Genomic DNA, 19,007 nt, shown 5'->3' with positions numbered 1-19,007 from the left:
TGAAAATAATAATTGTAAAAAGTGGGTAGATGGAAGACACCTCGGTTCTATACCATAATAAGAATGACATGGAATGTGGGTCGACAGCTTAGTGAAGCAAGCTGTTTAACGTCTCTGGTGGGGCCCATGGAAATGTTGACACCCAGCATGCAATTTCCCCTTTAAATGGATAGTTTTGCTGCCATCATAACCAAACTCTACAAAGGAGTATAAGTGAACAGAAAATGCTGAACAATAACAGTTAAAATGCATGGAGTATAAGCAAACTTTGTTCAAGATCCTATGCTGCTGAGATTAATAATTAACACTCATTTACTGAAAGGGTAGTACAGTACATGACGATCCCACGGTAAGGGAAAATGAAGCCTTGCCCTTTTAAACCAAGCTCCGCCTTTCGCTCATAAACCCCTCCTCTTTAGAATGTATCAATGCTGCGATAGATCACGTGACGAAGGAAGGGGGTGTACATGTGAACTGTATCCTGAGTTGCAGTACTGTGCCTGCATTCCTCTCATCAAGGATTTGCTTGAAAGAAAAAAAATCATAAATAATAACACAGATGCAGACTGGAATACGGCGCGGATCCATCGATTGCTTAAGGACTACAGCTTTATAGATATGCGTCTTATGGATGATCGCCGAATTCTTTGGATATTTCTGTTTTTAACTGACACGTCTTTATAAAGGAGTATACAAATGAGCAGAAAAACAAATAGATACATCGTTTTAAATGCGCTTTAAACAGGAAAACAAGATGGCTGATGACAGTAAACGATAACAAGGACAAAACGATATCGTCCCCTTTAAGAACAAGAAGGTATCTGGCTATAATACATAAATATTTTAAACGAGTTAGCTTGAACAAAAATGCTTCGCGTTATGGTGTTCACTATTTTAAACTAAAATTAATCCAAACCAGTGCTATAAAATGTGGGTAGGTAAACGCTCTAACTAAACATGGAAAGGCGTAATATTTCAGAAAATTCTTTAACGTTTAACGACTACAGATAGCAAGAGAATAGCCTTGCGAAAGCTAAAACTGAGTTTGATCAAGAGATTTGCGTGTGTCCTCGGGATCGTAAGCTTAAAAGCTTCATGAAAATGTTGTCAAATGCGCATTTACATTTTAAATGTTTATTCAGTATGTTATCGCGACTGTAGAGAGAGTTTGTTCTTGTTTTACTGACTGACTTCCTTATAATTACACACTGGGTAAAACGACAACGGTTACATTTTATTTTACGACTAGGATAAAGGCTCTTCTTTTATTCATATAAGCTAATATTTCAACGGATCGTGCACAGCATTCAAATAGACATTAGCCTTATAATAACGCTGGGGCAAATGTCATGTGTCATAGACACAAATCACATTTCTACGTGATTGAGTGCTTTAGTACGGGGCTGCCTTTACCACCGATAGCACAGGGCACAAGCGATGCCGTTTCGTGTTTGGAGATATTTCTGAGCTGGTTTGAGCTCAAGGCACGAGTAGTACGGTCACATGTGGCTTTAAACTTTGTAAATGATTATGCATGCCTCGTTTAAATTTATAGACTTGTGAAACGCTATTTTAGAGAAACATTTTTGACTATGCATTAGACTACGGCAATTTATCACGTAACTTCCATCGCAGTCTGGAATATTTTATTATATTTTAAACACTGAAATCATTATTTCAGAAACGTTGTACGGATCAGAACGATTGTGTGATCTAACTGGATGCTCTGTATTTTCTGGGCTCCACAGACGCCTTCGGCTACGTTGAACAACTTTCCCAGGCAGCCTTTAGATTTGTTCGAGTAATATGTTCGTAATACATAATTCAGAGGTATATCAGGGTTATAGTCTGTGCACCTTTATTCTTATATAACGAGCACAAATCTAGCCCAAATGTTGTTTTTCTGAGCTAGTGTATTATTTTGGAGAGCTACGTCCCCGGTTTGGATTCTTATGAACCAGCATAGGTTTGCAATAACACGTCCGACGCAGTAGTATTGCAACATCAGATTCCTTATTTCTTGCTCGCTGCGGAATTTGATTACTGACAACTTGGACAGGGGCGGAAGAGACGCTCCCTTGGCATGTTCATGGAGGCTTATCAGCAGCTGTTTGGGCAGACTTTTACGCATGTGTGGATCATTGGAACCACACGCACCTTTTCATAAAGGAGTTACAAGAATGACTGAAGTGTGTCAACTCACTTAAGGTTCGTTAACCCTTTGAGGACCAAGGGACAGATTTGTCCCATAGCTTTAAACTGCCCCCAAATTCGATTGAATCAACTTAAGAGTGGTGAAATGTGTATTTAACCACTCAGCGGATCACTGACTTTATATAACTAAGGCTCGTTTTGATATGTATGCATTAGCTTCGTTGTCAGAGTGACTAATATTTTCAACAAATTGATAATATTATCAACAAATTGACATTTGTTTATATATATATATATATATATATATATATATATATATATATATATATATATATATATATATATAACAGATGTCAACAGGACAAATTTTCACTGGTCTTGCTCGTGGATGTCACTAATGTAATATATTGGTATTTTTGTTAGCAGATTTTCTTGCTGGTTTTCGAAAAATATTTCGAGTGGAACGCTCTAGAACTATGCTGAATAGCGCTTTCGAATAACGATTTTTGGAATCTACGCATCATAATAAACCAAAACTTGTAAAAACTAGAAGTACAATACTTACGTTCCTGGAAGGGTTGAACAGTTTATAGGCTCAGGTTCAAACCTGATCTGGAAACCTGGATGTCTACGCAAGCCATCGAGATGGCTGAGAACTGGAAAAACTGTTTCGAAGAGGAACTCATTTGCCCGATATGCCTGCATGTGTTCGTGGAACCTATACAACTGCCTTGTAAGCACAACTTCTGTCGCGGATGTATAAGCGAGGCCTGGGCTAAAGACACGGGACTGGTACGGTGCCCGGAGTGCAACCACGCCTACAACCAGAAGCCAAATCTCGAGAAAAACATCAAACTAACTAACATAGTGGAAAAGTTCAACGCACTAAACGCAGAGAAAGCACCGGCAATACTGCAGTGCATCTTGTGCAGACGAGGACCTCCCCTTCCAGCGCAGAAAGTTTGTCTCCGTTGCAACGCACCTTGTTGTCAGTCACACGTTCAGACTCATCTTCAACAGCCTTCTCCAAACCCTGGACATCTACTAGTCGACGCAGAGGACGTCCGGGCTTGGAGTTGTCCACAGCATGATGAGTATAGACTCTATCACTGCGAAGCGGAACAGGTGGCCGTCTGCCAATATTGCTGCTTCTCCAGATGTGCGGCTAGCCATGGCCATGCAGTTTGCGACGTGGAAGTACGTCGAAATGACATAAGGGTGAGTAGATCGTCGTAGTTCTCCAAGACTATATCAGACATTTTCACAACAAAAACCTCAAATGGTAGCCTGTGTCGTGCAAAAGCCATAGCTAAATTTATTTTCGAACCAAGCACCACCACACGATGACAAGGTAAACCGGTTGTCTGACGATAAAAGCTTAAGTTTATATTTTACTGACGTTTACTGAACTATTATTTTGCATAAATTTGGCCTACTGCGTCGAGGTACATAGCCTAGCTAACTAGTAATGACGTGACGGCCCATTTGGCTAGCTAACCTAGCTAGGTAATAAGTAAACGACTCACTTAGCGTATGGATGAAATTCAGAGAATCAAAAAGCAGTTAAACTATAACATTTACATAAATAAATTGGCATTTGAAACTGACAGACCTTATTTTCATAAAAAAGTGAAAAAGATACACCAAGTTAGCATACCGAGCAAAATTAAATTGGTAGTGCGCAGCAGCTCTGGCCAACCATTCCTAATTGGTAAAACAAACTAATCAATCTAAACATCTAAATGACCTTTAAATTACAAACGAAAGAAAAATACATGTTTTGAACACAGAATATGATGCTACGGACGTCTCCAACAATGTTTTTTAAGTCTGATGAGCCAGTGGAAAATGATCTAAACTAAAATGTCAAAAATGTGTAACACTATTATAGACCTCTTTTCTGCACTTGTGTATCTAGATAGCTACACAGAAAATCCCCAACAAACGTAAGAGTCACGTGCTTTTATCCAGCCATGTGATAATGACAGAAATGTAGATGAGAAAAGTATCTAAGACATTGGGAGTGTATTAGGAAGACTGCATAGTGTTTCTGCAGCTGCCTCCCAAACAATAATGAGCTGTTGTGAGGTGAGCTGATGCTACTGGACTTGGCAGTGCCAACTCTTGGATGCGTGGAGGAATGCTTTTCAGATGGCTGATGTGTCATGGCTCCTCAGGCAGCCAAGACTCCGCAAATAGGGTGGGGTGGCGGGTGAATTTGCTCTGGCCACAGCTGCTGTTGAAAGACACACACATCCCTCTGTTCTTTCTTTTTCAAGTACATATATATAGAGTGACTCAAGCAGTCCTACAGTAATATCTGCCCCTTGTGTGGGGAAAGGATGTGAGTTCCAGGCAGAGGCAGGAAGGGTGTGACCCCATTCCTCTCTCTCCTCCTCCCCCAAACACAAGTGCTTTCTCTCGCCTTGGTAGGGATGACATCATAAGAGAGCCTCTGGAGGAAGTGGCGTTTATGTTGCTGAACCATTGCCTTCACCCACTCTGTCCGTCCCCTCCGCCCTCCCCAACCCCTCCCATCTCACCAGTCTACCTGTTCCGCATAGTTATTGGTAGGAAGGACGTCATAACGAGTTAGGAGGAGGATTTCAATTTTGTAATCTCATTTTGTGATTGTCTACAGTGTTGGCTGTTTACTCATTTCAACATGAAGTACATTTCATAGGCATGTTTTGGAGTACAGGATAGTGTTATATTGTTGAAGAGGAAATGTAATAATGTTATTACATATTATATAATATATAACACATATTATAATACATATTATATAATGTTATTATATTTTTGGATAAGATTTCCAAAAGGTTTTACCTCTTTTTTGTAGAAATTGATCTCCATTTCACAGAATTGTATCTAAAAACAGACAGTGTTTCTTAAGATAAAGTCCAGTGTTTAGTCCAGATTGTGTTAGGCTTGTAATAGTAAGCATCAAGCAGTTTTGAATACAGTTGGACCATCTTGGAACTTCAGAATCATATTCATGAAAGAAACTCCGTTGATTTTAAGGTGAAAATACAGCCTAAACATGTAACCCATTAGCCCCCCACCTCCCTGCATGTTGGAGAAGGTGGAGCATATTTTATAATGTGAGCTGATGAGTGTCTTCACTTCAGTGAAATACCCACCACAGAGTGTGATGAGTCGGGCTGTGCTGCTGTAAGTCAAGTCTTCTTGCATCACCTGTGGTTCATGCCATCCATCAGATTCAATTTGCTCAGTGCCACAATGAAATCTGCCAGATTCTAACGTGACTATCTGGAATCGAGTCTATGACAGTGGTACCGTTTGCCTATGTTCCTAAACCTGCCTCAGGGCATGAAGATCTTGAATTTAAAAGTAGCGTTAAAAAAGCCTTATTCCTTACTCTATTCTTGTCTTTTCTATCTGGTTTTCAAAGCTAGAAAATGGAAGTTTTGTCTTTGTTTAGGTCAAAATTAAACAGCAAAACAGGGACCGGGTAAGAAAGAAGATGCAAAGGAAATCTCAAAAACCGCACACACACACACACACACACACAGATCTGAGCGTGCGAAGCTCATCAGCCATGCAAACTGCGGCCTGTGCTGCAGGGATTAAAGCAGACAAAGCTGCTGGTGCACTGGACACAAGTGTGTGGGAGCAGGGCTGGCTCGTATGGACACAGGCCGGGCTTTATCCGGGTCACATGGCTGGCATGTCACACATGCATATCATACCAGCACCATTCGCCATGTCCACTCTCTGTGTGTGTCCCTAACAGAATGGTGAATAGTCCTCAGGTGTTCCCAGTCACATTAATTTCTTTATAGTGACATTTGTTAAATAGACTCTTTTGTGGTGGAGGGAATAAGTACTTTCTGTACATGTCAGGAGAACTTTTTATTTCTTTTGAATCTGGCCTATAGTTTCTATAATTCTCATGGTAGGTAGCTCCCTTGCTTGGTGTCACTTAACCGTCACAACCGTCATCTCATTATCAGCATGTTGCTCCACTTTGCATTGCTGATTGAGTTGTCCTCATAAGGTGGGGCATGTCTTTACTTTGTAGCTGGTCTTTCCATTTAGAATCTGAAAGCTTTCGGCGAGCAGCATGGTACACATGTCATGGAATACAGGAGATTGAACTCGCGGATCGTTTCTTCCCATAAGAAGCTGGAGAGGAGGAAGCATCTGAAATGTGTCGACCTTTCCTTTAGTACTGTGCCGCGCTTTGGACGTGTTTTGAACAGGGAATCATGGTTATGACACATTATAAAAACGTGAGCAAGTCACTCTCGTTTGCTTTTCAGAAATCGGTGATTATCTTTCTCGTTAAGAATGAAAATATTATCAAATATAATTACGGTACAAGTGGCTGTTCCCTTTGTAATCTCTGTTTGGATTACACCCTTGAGGACATTGCACAGTTCTTGAGAGCATTGCATTGCAGTGATACATGACCTTTTGTCTTTGCTCTGGCTATACGTGGGTTGTTTTGAGTCACAGGGCACTCACTGACAAATTGCAGAAATAAATCAACTCTATCCAACATTTAACTGTGAAATTCACAGACACCCCTCACGCTGCCTCATGGAAACCTGATTATTCTGGTCTGTGTCTGAACTTCCATATACTTCAGCAACAAAAAAAAAAAAAAAAACTACAAAATGGTGCCAATAGCCTTTCATGGGGATTTGCGTCACTGCAATTAAAATGCTTATATTTATCATAAAGACAGGCATTTACTATTGGTTGGTTAAATACTCCTTAGATATTACCTTCAAATCTGTAGGAAAAACGAATATACAGAGCATGTCTGCACATCTGTGAGGTTTTGAAATGGGAAGAACTGGCACAGATGGGAATATGGTATATGGGTACACTCATGTTAACACTAACACTCACAGTCTATTCTAATCGTAGAATAAAGTTCACCCTCCTTTTAGAAAAGCACCTCATTTAACTGCTGCTATGCGTGGTAGCTGACGAGCAGTAATTTGCTGTAACTTCCTGTCACAATCAGAGCATATTTGTCATGTTCTTTGGCTAGGCTATTGTTGAGCTCATGATATACAATTTCCTGTGCTCAGTTTACGGTTGTTGAGCAACCGTTGACTAATTCTGATTCCGATACCTCTGCTGGCACCAGGCTCTCTCTCTGCAAGTGAGAAAAAAGGAGACAGACGTTCATGGCTTTCACAAAAGAACTTGAACATAAACATAGTTCAACATTAAACATGTTTTAAAATAATGGACATTATTTATGTCCTAGTCATTTGTAGCAAAATGGGTCCTCAAAATGCTTATTTTCAAAACGACTTTTTTCCATTATACAATACAGGGAGTTGTGTTATTCTTGGATTGTTTTGTGACAAGTTTGAGGTAAAATTTAGTTTTTCTGGAGACCTATGATGAGGTTTTCAGAATCACAGCTGCTAGAGCCCTCAAGAATGTCTCTTCCCTTGGGCTGCCTGGTGACCCAGCAGCCATGACACATGCACTGCAGGGCAGTTGCTGCCGCTGTGCACAACAATCATGACAATCTGTCATTGACACTGAAACCAGTGCAGTCAAATGGAGAGAAACCAAGGGGTCTGAGAGAATTCAAGATAGCCAGGCCTTGTTCTCACACATTCTCTCTCTCTCTCTCTCTCTCTCTCTCTCTCTCTCTCTCTCTCTTTCTCTCTCGGTCGTCTTTTTCTCTGTTCATGCTTATTAATGCAAACACATACGTGCACACAAGGTTTGTTGTCATGACAGCTGGCGTCCCTTTTCCCAACTGAGGCTGCTTATTGCACTCTTGCATGTATGGCATAAACATTTATCAGATTACAACTGAATAGGCTTGTTATCTAGCAGCATGTAGAGTTTTCTTGGCTTTTAGATACAGTGTTTTCCCCTCAGCCATGCGAAGAAGAGACAGAGAATGGAAGGGATTGTAAAAGCTGGGCTTTGGCAGCCTTTGATTCAGCTGGGGGATGGGAGATGCTGGGGGTTAGTGCCTTCTTCCGAATCCAATTTAAAAACCGTCCAGACACTTAATAGGGGGCAGAATCAGATGGGCAAATGTGCATGTGTGCTCAAAAATGGAGGGTGATTCAGATTAATTAGTCTCATTGTTGGCAGCTTTTGTTTTCCTCATTGGTTGTAATACGGTTGCTGGAATTGGTTGTCATAGAGATGCTGTAACACAGAGCAGGATATTAGAGGTTTTTATGCAGAGGTGAATGAAAAATACTGTGTTTACATAGGGTCACTTTGGTCCTCTTTTTTTAACCTCTTGTTTGCTATGCACCCTGATTTCCAAAGAAGCTATTATTATATAAGTGCAAAATGCCCCCCCCCCCCCCAACAAAAAAAAATCAAAATGTATTTATTTCATCTGTATTTTTTCAAATGTATTTATTTCATCTGTATTGTTCATGCCAAATATGCAATTTATCATATACTGTATGCTATGGGCAATTTGGCTTTATATGTATTGTTTGTATGTTTGTACTGAAAGCTCACTAACAGTGATTCAGAAATACAGAATTGCTAACATAGTTATATTGTCTTTCACCTTTTTGTGTCTGTTTCTCAGCAAATGTTGATGAAACAGCAAGATCGTATTGATGATCGAGTGCAAGACATAGAAGAGCAACTGTACAAGCTGGAATCAGATAAACGGCAGGTGGAGGTAAAACACACACACACACACACACACACACCCTTCTATTCTCTCATGTCTGCTGTATGCAGCTCATTAATATTACATATGGAGTTAGACCATAACTGAAGTTTGGCAGAAAGACCAAGCCCTAATCTCCTCCCTCCAAGTTAATATATTCCTAACTGGCCTGTACTGCTCTGTGATGAGTTTTACAGCCCACCACCTTCCTGTCTCGTACCTGTTCTCCATTACTCCTACACTCCACTAAGTACGGAGTGCAGTGGGGGGTGTGGGGGAATCTGCCAAAATCCCAGAATCCCAGAATTCTTTTAGCCTGATTTCTTTCTTTCCTTTTTTTACATTTTTTTGTCTGTACATTCTACACACACACACACACACACACACACACACACACACACACACATATGAAGGGGTAGCCACTTTTACATGGGAGAAACCAAGAGAGGGCTTGCTGATCATTTTGTTGAACACCTTCAGACAGTCAGAATTAAGAATTTATCATTTACAGTGGCAAGGCATTTTAATACTAATGGACACTGCATTAATGAGATATCTGTTTGCATGGCCAGTTAATGCTAGAGCACCAATAAAATGAGGAAACGCAAAGAAAAATAACTGATCTACACTGTTAGAACATTACAACCGCATGGAATGAATGTTATGATTTAAACATCTAGTTTTTCTCATATAAACTGGTTCCTCCTGTAAATACAGAAGCACGTTGCACAGCTGATGAAGGACCTTTGTCCAAAATGTCCTGTTTCTCTGGACACCTTGTGTACGTCACTACAGTTTTGGCTATCTCTGCATCTTTCACTGTACGCTGCAGTTACTCACCTGGAATCTTTTTTGGGTATATATACAGTCTATTATATATAGTAAGTCTATTTCATATATATATGAAATATATATAGTACCAGTTTGCTAGTACCAGACCCTCTTTTGCCTTCAGAACTTAATTCTTTGTGGCATAGATTCAACAAGGTGCTGGAAACATTCTTCAGAGGTTTTGGTAGATACTGACGATGGCATCATGCTGGTGCTGCATATTCATAGGCTGTACATGATGCGATCTGGACATGATGAGATCTGGAGACTGTAGAGGCCATTTAAGTACAACAAACTCATTGTCATGTCCAAGAAACCAGTTTCAGGTGATTTGAGTTTTGTGACTTAGCGTGTTATCCTTCTGGAGGTAACCATCAGAACATAGGTACACTGTGGTCATAAAGGTATTTACGAGGTGTGCAACAATACTCAAGTAGGCTCTGGCATTTAAACGATTCTCAGTTGGTATTAAGGGTTCCAGAGTATGCCAAGAAAATATCCCTCACATCATTACACCACCACCACCACTAGCCTGAACTGTTGTTGCAAGGCTGCATGTATCCATGCTTTCATGTTGTTTATGTCAAATTCTGATCTTATCATCTGAATGTCACACCAGAAGACTCATCTGACCAGGCAACATTTTTCAGATCTTCAATTTTGGGGAGCCCACGAGAATTCTAGATTCAGTTGCCTGTTCTTAGTTGGTAGGAGTGGCACCCAGTGTGGTTTTCCGCTGCTGTAGCCCATCTGCTTCAAGGTTTGACATGTTGCATGCTCAGAGATACTAGAGCTATTTGAGTTACTGTTGCCATTCCATCAGCTCAAACCAGTGCAAGCCTTTCTCTTCTGTCCTCTGGCATCACCAAGGCATTTTCGCCCAGAGAACTGCCACTCACTGGACATTTTCTTTTTTTCTGACCATTCTCTATAAAACCTTAAAGATGGTTGTGCATGAAAATCTCAGTAGATCAGCAGTTTCTGAAATACTGAGACCAGTCCGTCTAGCACCAGCAACTACACCATGTTCACGCTCACTTAAATTGCTTTCTTCCCCATTTTGATGCTCAGTTTGAACTCAACAGCTCTTGTTGGCTGTGACTTCATGCCAAGTGACTGGCTGGTTAGATATTTGCATTAACACGCAGTTGAACAGGTGTACCTAATTCTGGCCAGTGAGTGTTTGTGAGTGTGTGTGTGTGTGTGTGTGTGTGTGTGTGAGAGTGTGTGAGAGTGTGTGTGTGTGTGTGTGTGTGTGTGTGTGTGTGCGCGCGTGCGCGTGTGCATACGTATGTGAGTGCATGCACAAGGTTTGCAGAGAAACAGGACATTTTGAACTGAGGTCTTTCATCCACTGTGTAAGCAAAGTGCAAAGTGCGTGCACACGTACACACACACACACACACACACACACACACACACACACACACTTAGACTCCATATTGGTAAAGCCCCGTTTGGGCTTTTTCCCAATCCACTGTTGTCATATTTACTTGCACTTATCTTGGAAAAATACTAAATCTCTGTATTTATTTTTTTCTTGTTTTAAATTAAACAAGTTATAATACAAAGTACAGATGCATCAAGCAGAGATCTCCTGAAATTCTGTTGTACACTGGGCTTAGACAAATCCTTTGAACCATCAAAGCTTTGTTCAGTTGCCAGCCCAATAAATACGTTTTTCTGCTGTCAAAAGCACATCATTGTTTGTCATCTGTCTATAGTGTATTAAATCTACTGATTTCATTTTCATGAAAATAGCAGTTTAATTGCTTTTTTGCACTATTGCTCTTTTAGAGATTATTAATTTAGGCCTACTTGACACTTTATAACTACTTGACTCTTTATTTTCAATTTGGGTCTGCGAATAATATGGGATTGTGGGTATATTTGTGTAAAACATTGTGGGCTTATTTTAGGCAGCATCTTAAGCTTAGTCATGGACTAATTTTAAAAGTACTTGGACACTCACTATAAATGGCATATTGTCGTCCAAAACAGATCTTGAGCAAATTACTTCAACGTTTTTGTATGTTGATGTTTGTACAGTTTTGGTCGTTGTGTCCATATGTGCATGTCTACATTTCGTGTCTGTGTGTGTGCCTGTGCGAAGGATAAGGTAGAGCAGTTGAAGGAGGAGGTTCGCATGCAGTATCAGAAGATGCAGCAGCTCCTCGAGGAGGACCTGGGGAAGACTCTGGAGGTGCTGGAGAAGGCTCGCTCAAAGTTTTGCCAGGAGAACTCAAGCCAGGCCCTGCAGCTCAACGAGAGACGCCAAGAGGCCAAAAAAATGCTAAGCTCTGTCCAGGTGCTGTTCGACAAAGCCGATGATATCAACTTCATGAAGGTGAGATGTCCCTCCCCCCTTTCGTTCCCCTTCTTCTTTTTCTCTCCCTCATACTGCCTTCTGCTGTAAATCTCCCCCACACACGCCAACACCCACATGCTCGCATTCACTCGCACAAATGCGCAGTGTGAATGTGGCCATACCTGTGAGAAATACTTCAACACAGCGTGTGTTTGTCACAAGATCAGAGCTTCCAGAATTTTCCATGCCCACAGACAAAGAGGCAGTCATGCAGTAGCTTGTAGTCTACTTTTCTTGTAATTCCTCTTCCTGTTTCATTTATTTTCCAGAACACAAAATCTGTGAAGATACTCATGGATAGGTAAGTTATTCACTTAATAATAATGATTACAGAATGCTAAAAGGTATTTTTATTTATTTATGTTTATTTCCAGATATAATTTGTTATTATATAATATCAAAACATCTTTCTTTTTCTTTGCAGATCACAGACATGTACAGGCAGTGTGCTACCTCCTTACAAAGTAGGCCACCTTAACTCCAAAGTCTTTCTCTCCGAGATTTCCAAAAAGGAAAAGAGCCTCCGGAAAATGCTTGAAGGTACATCAAGCCTGGAATTTGGTTCTATAGAAACCACTTTGATCTTTGGCTATTGTTCTCCTCTCATGTCGCTGTTGTTCTGTGTCTCTGCTCCTGTGTGTCCAGTGCCCTTGGCTGCACCTGCGCACTTCCTCCAGAGCGTTCCTGTCTACCCCTGCAGCATGAGCGGCTCAACCCCTGAGAAGCGCAAGCACTCTGCTGCCTTCCCTGAGAGTGCCACCAGCTTCCTGGAGTCCTCCTCCTCGGGTCCCGTGGCCAAGCAGCAGTTCTTGGGTCCGAGCTCGAGCTCGGCTGACGGAACATCTGCCCAGCCACCCCTGGCCCCTTGCAGCTCCACCCAGCACGTTGTGGGCCTCGGCAGCAGCGGTGCCGGCGCTCAGCCCGTCCATCACTCCAGCTCGGTGTTCGGCCCTGCCCACTACCCCAACGCCGGCTCCTCCCAGCAGGCTGTGCTGCCGCAGTACAGTGGCCGCAAGATCCTCATGTGCACGGTGGACAATTGCTACTGCTCGAGTGTGCCCTCTGTGTCCAGCCACCGCGGTCACCAGGCCTACCCACGTTCAGGCTCTTTTCCTTGGACGCAGGAGTACTCGCACCCCCTGCCCTCCACGCCCTCCATATCCCAGCCCCTGCAGGGTCTCTCAATGCGTGACTGGATCGACGCCTCCCAGAGCCACAGGCATCCTGACTTCTATGGGCTATACGGCCAGTCTTCAGCTAAACACTACGTCACCAGTTAACCTTCTGCGAGCATCAGGAGTGTGCTTTGGGTTTCTTTGACTTTCCGTTTCTTTTATTCTAACTTTCTTTCACCGATATTTTCACCCTTGCTTTATCTCCGATTATTTAAAGGAAACGAGAAATACAGAATATTTCAGCTTGAATTTTGGCACTTTGTCTTTTTTCCTCCCTGAACATGTATCTCATTAGCTTCCATCTTAAGCCTCAAAAAGCTTCTCAAATCCCTGCCTGCCCCTGTGCGTTTTTTTTTTTTTAAGTCTTTGTAAGGACTTATGGCAGTTGTGCTTTTAAAATTACGAACAGATCTTGGATAATTGTAGATGCAGCTGACCCAGAGCAGATAATGTTAGCCTGTAAATGGGGCCAGTCTGGAGTCTTCTCTCCACCCCCTCTTCCTGCCTTTAGGGTGCCAGGGGAGGAGGAAGCTTCTTTTTGTCATAAATTCGGTCTGTAATTCAAGATGTAACTGTGGGAAACACACCTCATTTACTATTTTTACATGGTTTCAAACCTCTTTATTTCTGTTAGCGAGAATGCCCACCTCGTGACAAGTTGTTAGTTGTGGGAGAGACGAGAGATAAAAAGGTGAGGGATACAGTTGTTTTCCTAACTTACTCACTCCTACAGCAGCTTGGGTTAATGTGTAGCTGGCTGCTCCAGGCCCAAACCATATGTAACTTAACTCCGTTCACGGGGGGCTGAGTTGGGATTGTCCTCTTACAAAAACACCTAAAAGGCAAGAGGCTCTCTTTTTCTCACATGTTTACAATGACATTAATATTTTTATGATTTGACAGGAAGTAGGAAAAAAGGTTTGATCTTAATTCTGTTCAGGAGAGAACACCCAGAAGGAATCAAATTGCACAGTTTGACACTCAAATACAGTTTCTAATCCTGGAAGGCTCTTGATAGACCACTCACAGAGGGCACAAGCTTTCCATAGACGTTTCTGAAACCACTGCACCTGAAACATTATGTCTGGACTCTTCTTCCGGTTGGGTATGGTTACTTCCTGCATCCAAGCACATGCAAGGCATGTTCCAGAGGATCAGCCAGTGCACTCACTCTGTGATCATAAAATTGCGTAGATACGGTATCCTTCCTCTGTAAAACCTTTTGGGCAATAGAGTCTGCTGGGTCTGTGTGTCACTGTGCAACGCTGATTGTCAGGAACATGCTGAAAATCTGTTGACTTCCTGTTTGTGACTTTAAGCAATCCAAAAAGCTTTTCCACGCACCCAGAACTCCAAGAGGCTAAACTGGGTCTCAGTAGAAAATGGCAGTTGACATTTTTTCATGTATTTTATACAAGAAGACAGAATGAACCTCTGAAGTTCTGAAAATCAGTTCATTGTGCTTCAAAAGAGTATTAAATGTCGGTTGAAAAACAAGTGTATACAGTACAGTCTTTTTGTACATATTTTGTGCAACACAAAGGTGTGCCCCTAACCTAAAAAATAAACAGCAGTTACTGGAGCCAGACCTGTGTGGTGCTGTTCATGGGTCTGACGTCTGGTCTTGACACTTGAATGAATCAAATTCTAAACACAGATGTTATTCTACAACTTCTTTTTATATTATTATTTATATTATTTAAAGGTTACCAGGGGTCATCATTTGAACTCCATGTATAGGTCCCTGTGTACAGTTACATTTTTTAATTCCACAAAACTGCCCATCACATAGTCATTGTCTCACTCAGATATGTCTTTTCCAGGAATAATGTGACTGCACACATGTAAATCCTTAGCTGCACTTCAGACTTATTCTTGGGCCTCAGTCTTCAGCTATCTCCTTGACAATTTGCCCTTGAGATGAAACCTCTTGTTTTCCTAGCAGAGCACAGCCCAAGAATCACCAGTGCCAGTTAGTTTGTGTTCCTAATCATATAAATCCTCTTTGAACTGATTGATGATGAAGCCTGGATTGATCACAAGAGGAGGCATCCACTGTAATGTCTGGCAAAATGCCTGCATGTTACATTTTAAGGTGAGCAGGTTTTCGGTATTTCACATCACCGAAACAACAAAAAAGGACAAATCATAACCTGCACTCGGTCAATAGATGATTACAGGATGTTGTCTTTTGATCACTCTTCTCACTGCTGTCTCTGTTTATCGTGACAGGTCTGGGGGATTTTGCTTAAGAGAAAGTTAATCATTTGTCAGGCAGTTTAATCATTGGTTTATGGCTCTAGGAATATGTTGTTACTGTTTACTGAGCTTTATGTGGCGTGACTTGAATATCTGGCCTTCCTGTAAAAACTACACAGTTCTTGCCTGACTCATCACCTACGGCAGGCTGGAAGGCATGCCTCAGTGGCAAGGCAGGCACCGGAATAACAGCAGCGAGTCATCATAATCCCAGAAGATCTGATAAAGTTCCCCCGCATTGCAGACTTGGAGAGAAATGGTGAATGGCAGAGGTAGTGGCGACTCTTGGGGGTCACCCTGCGCTACGTCACACGCAGCCCCATTAAAGCGCAGTGGAATTCAGGAGCAGGATGGGGCGGGTGGGGGGGGGGCAGCTGCAGGCGGGGGATGGGCAAAGGAGGAGAAGGGGAAAGTCATCAGTCTCCAAGAGAAGCTCATCATTTATTTATGGAGTGTAACATTCCTGCCCCTCTCCTCCCAAAGCCCCTCGCATCCACACACACACACACACACACACACACACACACACACACACACACACACCCACACAGGGCGCCATCAACACTTTGTGACCAATTAGAGACTTGAATAGAATCCATCTTCTTCTTCTGCTCCGAACCCCCCCCCGTCTCGCCGTGGGTGGACGCACCATATGCTCGGAGCACTCCACAATGGGTTTGTTTTTCAGAGCTGTGCTGTCCCATGATGCTGGTCATGCTGGCTGCTCATGCAGACTGCTGCAGCCCGGGGGAGGACTCAGGCCTGCCGGAAGCGGCGATTGCGCAACGCACAGCCGCCGCTCAGCCTCGGCCCCCTCTCCGCCCTTGATCATGACTGCCTTGGTCATATTTCACAAGGCCCCGAGAGGACAGATAACACCAACTAGGACTCCTAAAACCTCCCCTGGACCGAGTCCACATCAGACAATGATTTGTTCCTTTTTTTTTTTTCTCCTCTTGCTGAGTTCAGGGTGTAGGTGGTTGCGAGAGAGCGTGAGAGAGGGGAAGAGAGGGAGAGCAAGATAAGGGTGTAGACATGGTGCAAAAGCTGCAGAATCCTTCACAGTGCTTTCTGCCTTTGAGGCTATTGCAGGCCGGGGCTGGTTCTTTGGTGTCCAGGGCGTTGCGGCTCCCAATTACACGGTCGGCAAGTCTTACTATGCATTGGTTGAAGTGTCACATGTGACAGCTAATCAGATTAAAGAGAATTTGCTATGAGCTCTATTTTCTTTTAACATGCATTATTAAACCACGTGTGCTGCTCTATAGAACCTTCCTCTGTAGCATTGGTCTCGTTTTAATTCCCTTTGTAGTGATGGCTCAGTGACAGTTCTGATGATTCTGCAGTCCTCACCACAGATCAGCGTTCCAGAAGGGCCGATGTCATTGCATACATATTTCACCACGGGCAGCTCATGCATACCATGACATATCCTTAATAGCCACAGCTCAGGGACGATTACTGAGGTTCATCTTTGTTGATTAATTTTGTTGATTAATGCAAGCAAACACATAACATACCCAAGATTCATAATGCAAACAATTTTTCCTAAGGCCCTTAAAAATACCTGTTATTGCCCGTACTCTGCATGCTCCAGGTAAAAAAACAACAACAAAAAGCCCTTTCTTTTGGTACCAAAAGGACATTGTGCTGTCCGCAGATTTCATGCTAACAGGAATGAGAGCAAATGTGCTCTGCAGGAGAGTATGAACCCTAGGAAACCGCAGCAGGGACCAGTTTGAAGTGCAGGAGGCCAAAGCCACTGGCCTCTCACAGCAGCCAAACGTTACAGTGCAATAAAGCCAGCACACAGGCTAATGACGTTCTGTCTTCTCTCCTTCCTCCTCTTGGCCTCGTTGGGGGGAGGGTTAAAAAATGCGACACTCAGTTGTGTGAAGACCACACCCTCCCATCCCAGCCTGAGAGTGTTTTCGGTCCTTCGCATGCCCAATAATCTATTTACCATGCAGAATTAAGATTTCTGCCATCCAGCACATTGTGACTCCAATCCCTAAATCCATGAGGATAATCTGAAATCCCTCTTTAGAGCCTAGAGCCACACAGCCAGGGCAGCTGCAGGGGCATTGTGGGTAATTTTCAACATGAGAGCTATTCTCTGTTCTAAGAGCACAATCTATTAGTAGGCAGTGTTCAAATACAGTCCTGAAACAACCCGCCTGATGGTTTCAAGTCCATTGTAAAATATACCATACCAGATACCTGAAACTAACGGCCAACATAATGTATTATAATCTCTGTTTTGTGGGCTTTGAAATAAATTTGGCACATAAAGACACTGATGAAAAATGTAATGGTAGTTTTAGTTGTGCTGGTAATACATTGGTTAAATAGAGTGATATTACTGCACACAAAAATATGGGCTCTGTTTTGCATCTACAGGGGTGGCAAGGCTTGCAGGAAGCATCGCATGACTGTGCTGAAGCAGGAGCATTATGGCCTGAATTCCCTGGCCCATAGGTTAATAATTTGGGGGGCACTCAGGTAACAAAGATGGCAGCCAGAGCAGCAGATTTCCCCAGTCTCTGGTTACTCATTACAGAAATATGAAACCAGTGGCTCTCTGCAGTACTTGTGGGCCTGACTCATCCCACACTGTGTGTGGATGTCTTTGATTAGGCAGGGGGCTTTTAGAAACAGAAGTGTGATGTGTCATCGGGTGAAGCGGGTAAATGAGTAAGGCTCGGGGGCAGTTATTGCAAACAGCAGCTGCACAACAGCTGAGAGTCGGCCTCTGAGCACAGCGGTGGCAGTAAAACACGCACCTTCACCGAGGCCCCTCAGCTGGGGCATGTGCACACATACGGCTGTCATAGAAACACACAGCTGTCAAGTGCATGTGGCCGCGCCCATGAACAAAAGCAAACACACACCAGTGTTGCTACGTGTGCACAGGTTGACTTCAGAGTGAATTCACAGAGTATACAGGACATAATTGCACTTGCAGTAAATTCCCAGTTGGAAATAAGTCAAAAGACTCAAAATGTCAAATATATATATATATATATATATATATATATATATATATATATGTGTGTGTGTGTGTGTGTGTGTGTGTGTGAGTGTGGCACGGGGCAAAAATATTATATATATATATATATATATATATATATATATATATATATATATATATATAAAACTGTGTTTCCTGGGTATGTGTCATCATGACTCAGCCCAGTGAGTTAACATTACACATGACTACACATACTGATTAGTATACCTCACACCAAAACCAATTAACATCACAAATTACCATGTGATAAAGATGTAAGAGGAAATATTGAACTGATCAAATGTAACTATATATATATATATATATATATATATATATATATATATATAGAGAGAGAGAGAGAGAGAGAGAGAGAGAGAGAGATTTCTCCCTTTGTTTTATTCAAAGTATTTGTTACAGCGATAAAGGTACTGAAGTCATAGGCTGAATCTGGAGCAGGATTTCATGCCAAAGTGCCTCCATAGGTTAATTACCTTTCCCATTCCCAACTCTGGAAAGTGAGCATAGGTTTCCTTGGATACATAAAAGCAAGCCATGCCCATG

The 19,007-nt window shown here is 42.3% G+C and overlaps 1 protein-coding gene across 3 annotated transcripts; it reads left to right on the top strand.

The window, feature by feature from the left end:
- The first annotated feature begins 453 nt into the window (after positions 1-453).
- Positions 454-14,756, top strand: trim8a (tripartite motif containing 8a). 3 transcript variants are annotated; one of them, XM_081724258.1, is made up of 7 exons: positions 454-817; positions 2,581-3,372; positions 8,714-8,809; positions 11,745-11,978; positions 12,269-12,300; positions 12,424-12,539; positions 12,645-14,756. In XM_081724258.1, exons 2-7 carry the CDS (start codon positions 2,779-2,781, stop codon positions 13,277-13,279), a joined length of 1,707 nt encoding a protein of 568 aa, XP_081580384.1. In that variant the 5' UTR covers positions 454-817; positions 2,581-2,778; the 3' UTR covers positions 13,280-14,756. The 3 variants fall into 3 exon arrangements, with proteins under 3 accessions (XP_081580384.1, XP_081580385.1, XP_035387545.2); XM_081724259.1 differs by having other exon boundaries at positions 2,578-3,372; XM_035531652.2 differs by having other exon boundaries at positions 454-2,208.
- Positions 14,757-19,007: the final 4,251 nt, after the last annotated feature.

This window comes from Electrophorus electricus, chromosome 12 (genome assembly GCF_041902795.1).
Source record: "Electrophorus electricus isolate QZ-2024a chromosome 12, ASM4190279v1, whole genome shotgun sequence".
NCBI lineage: Eukaryota > Metazoa > Chordata > Actinopteri > Gymnotiformes > Gymnotidae > Electrophorus > Electrophorus electricus.
This window is presented reverse-complemented; position numbering and strand designations above follow the sequence as displayed.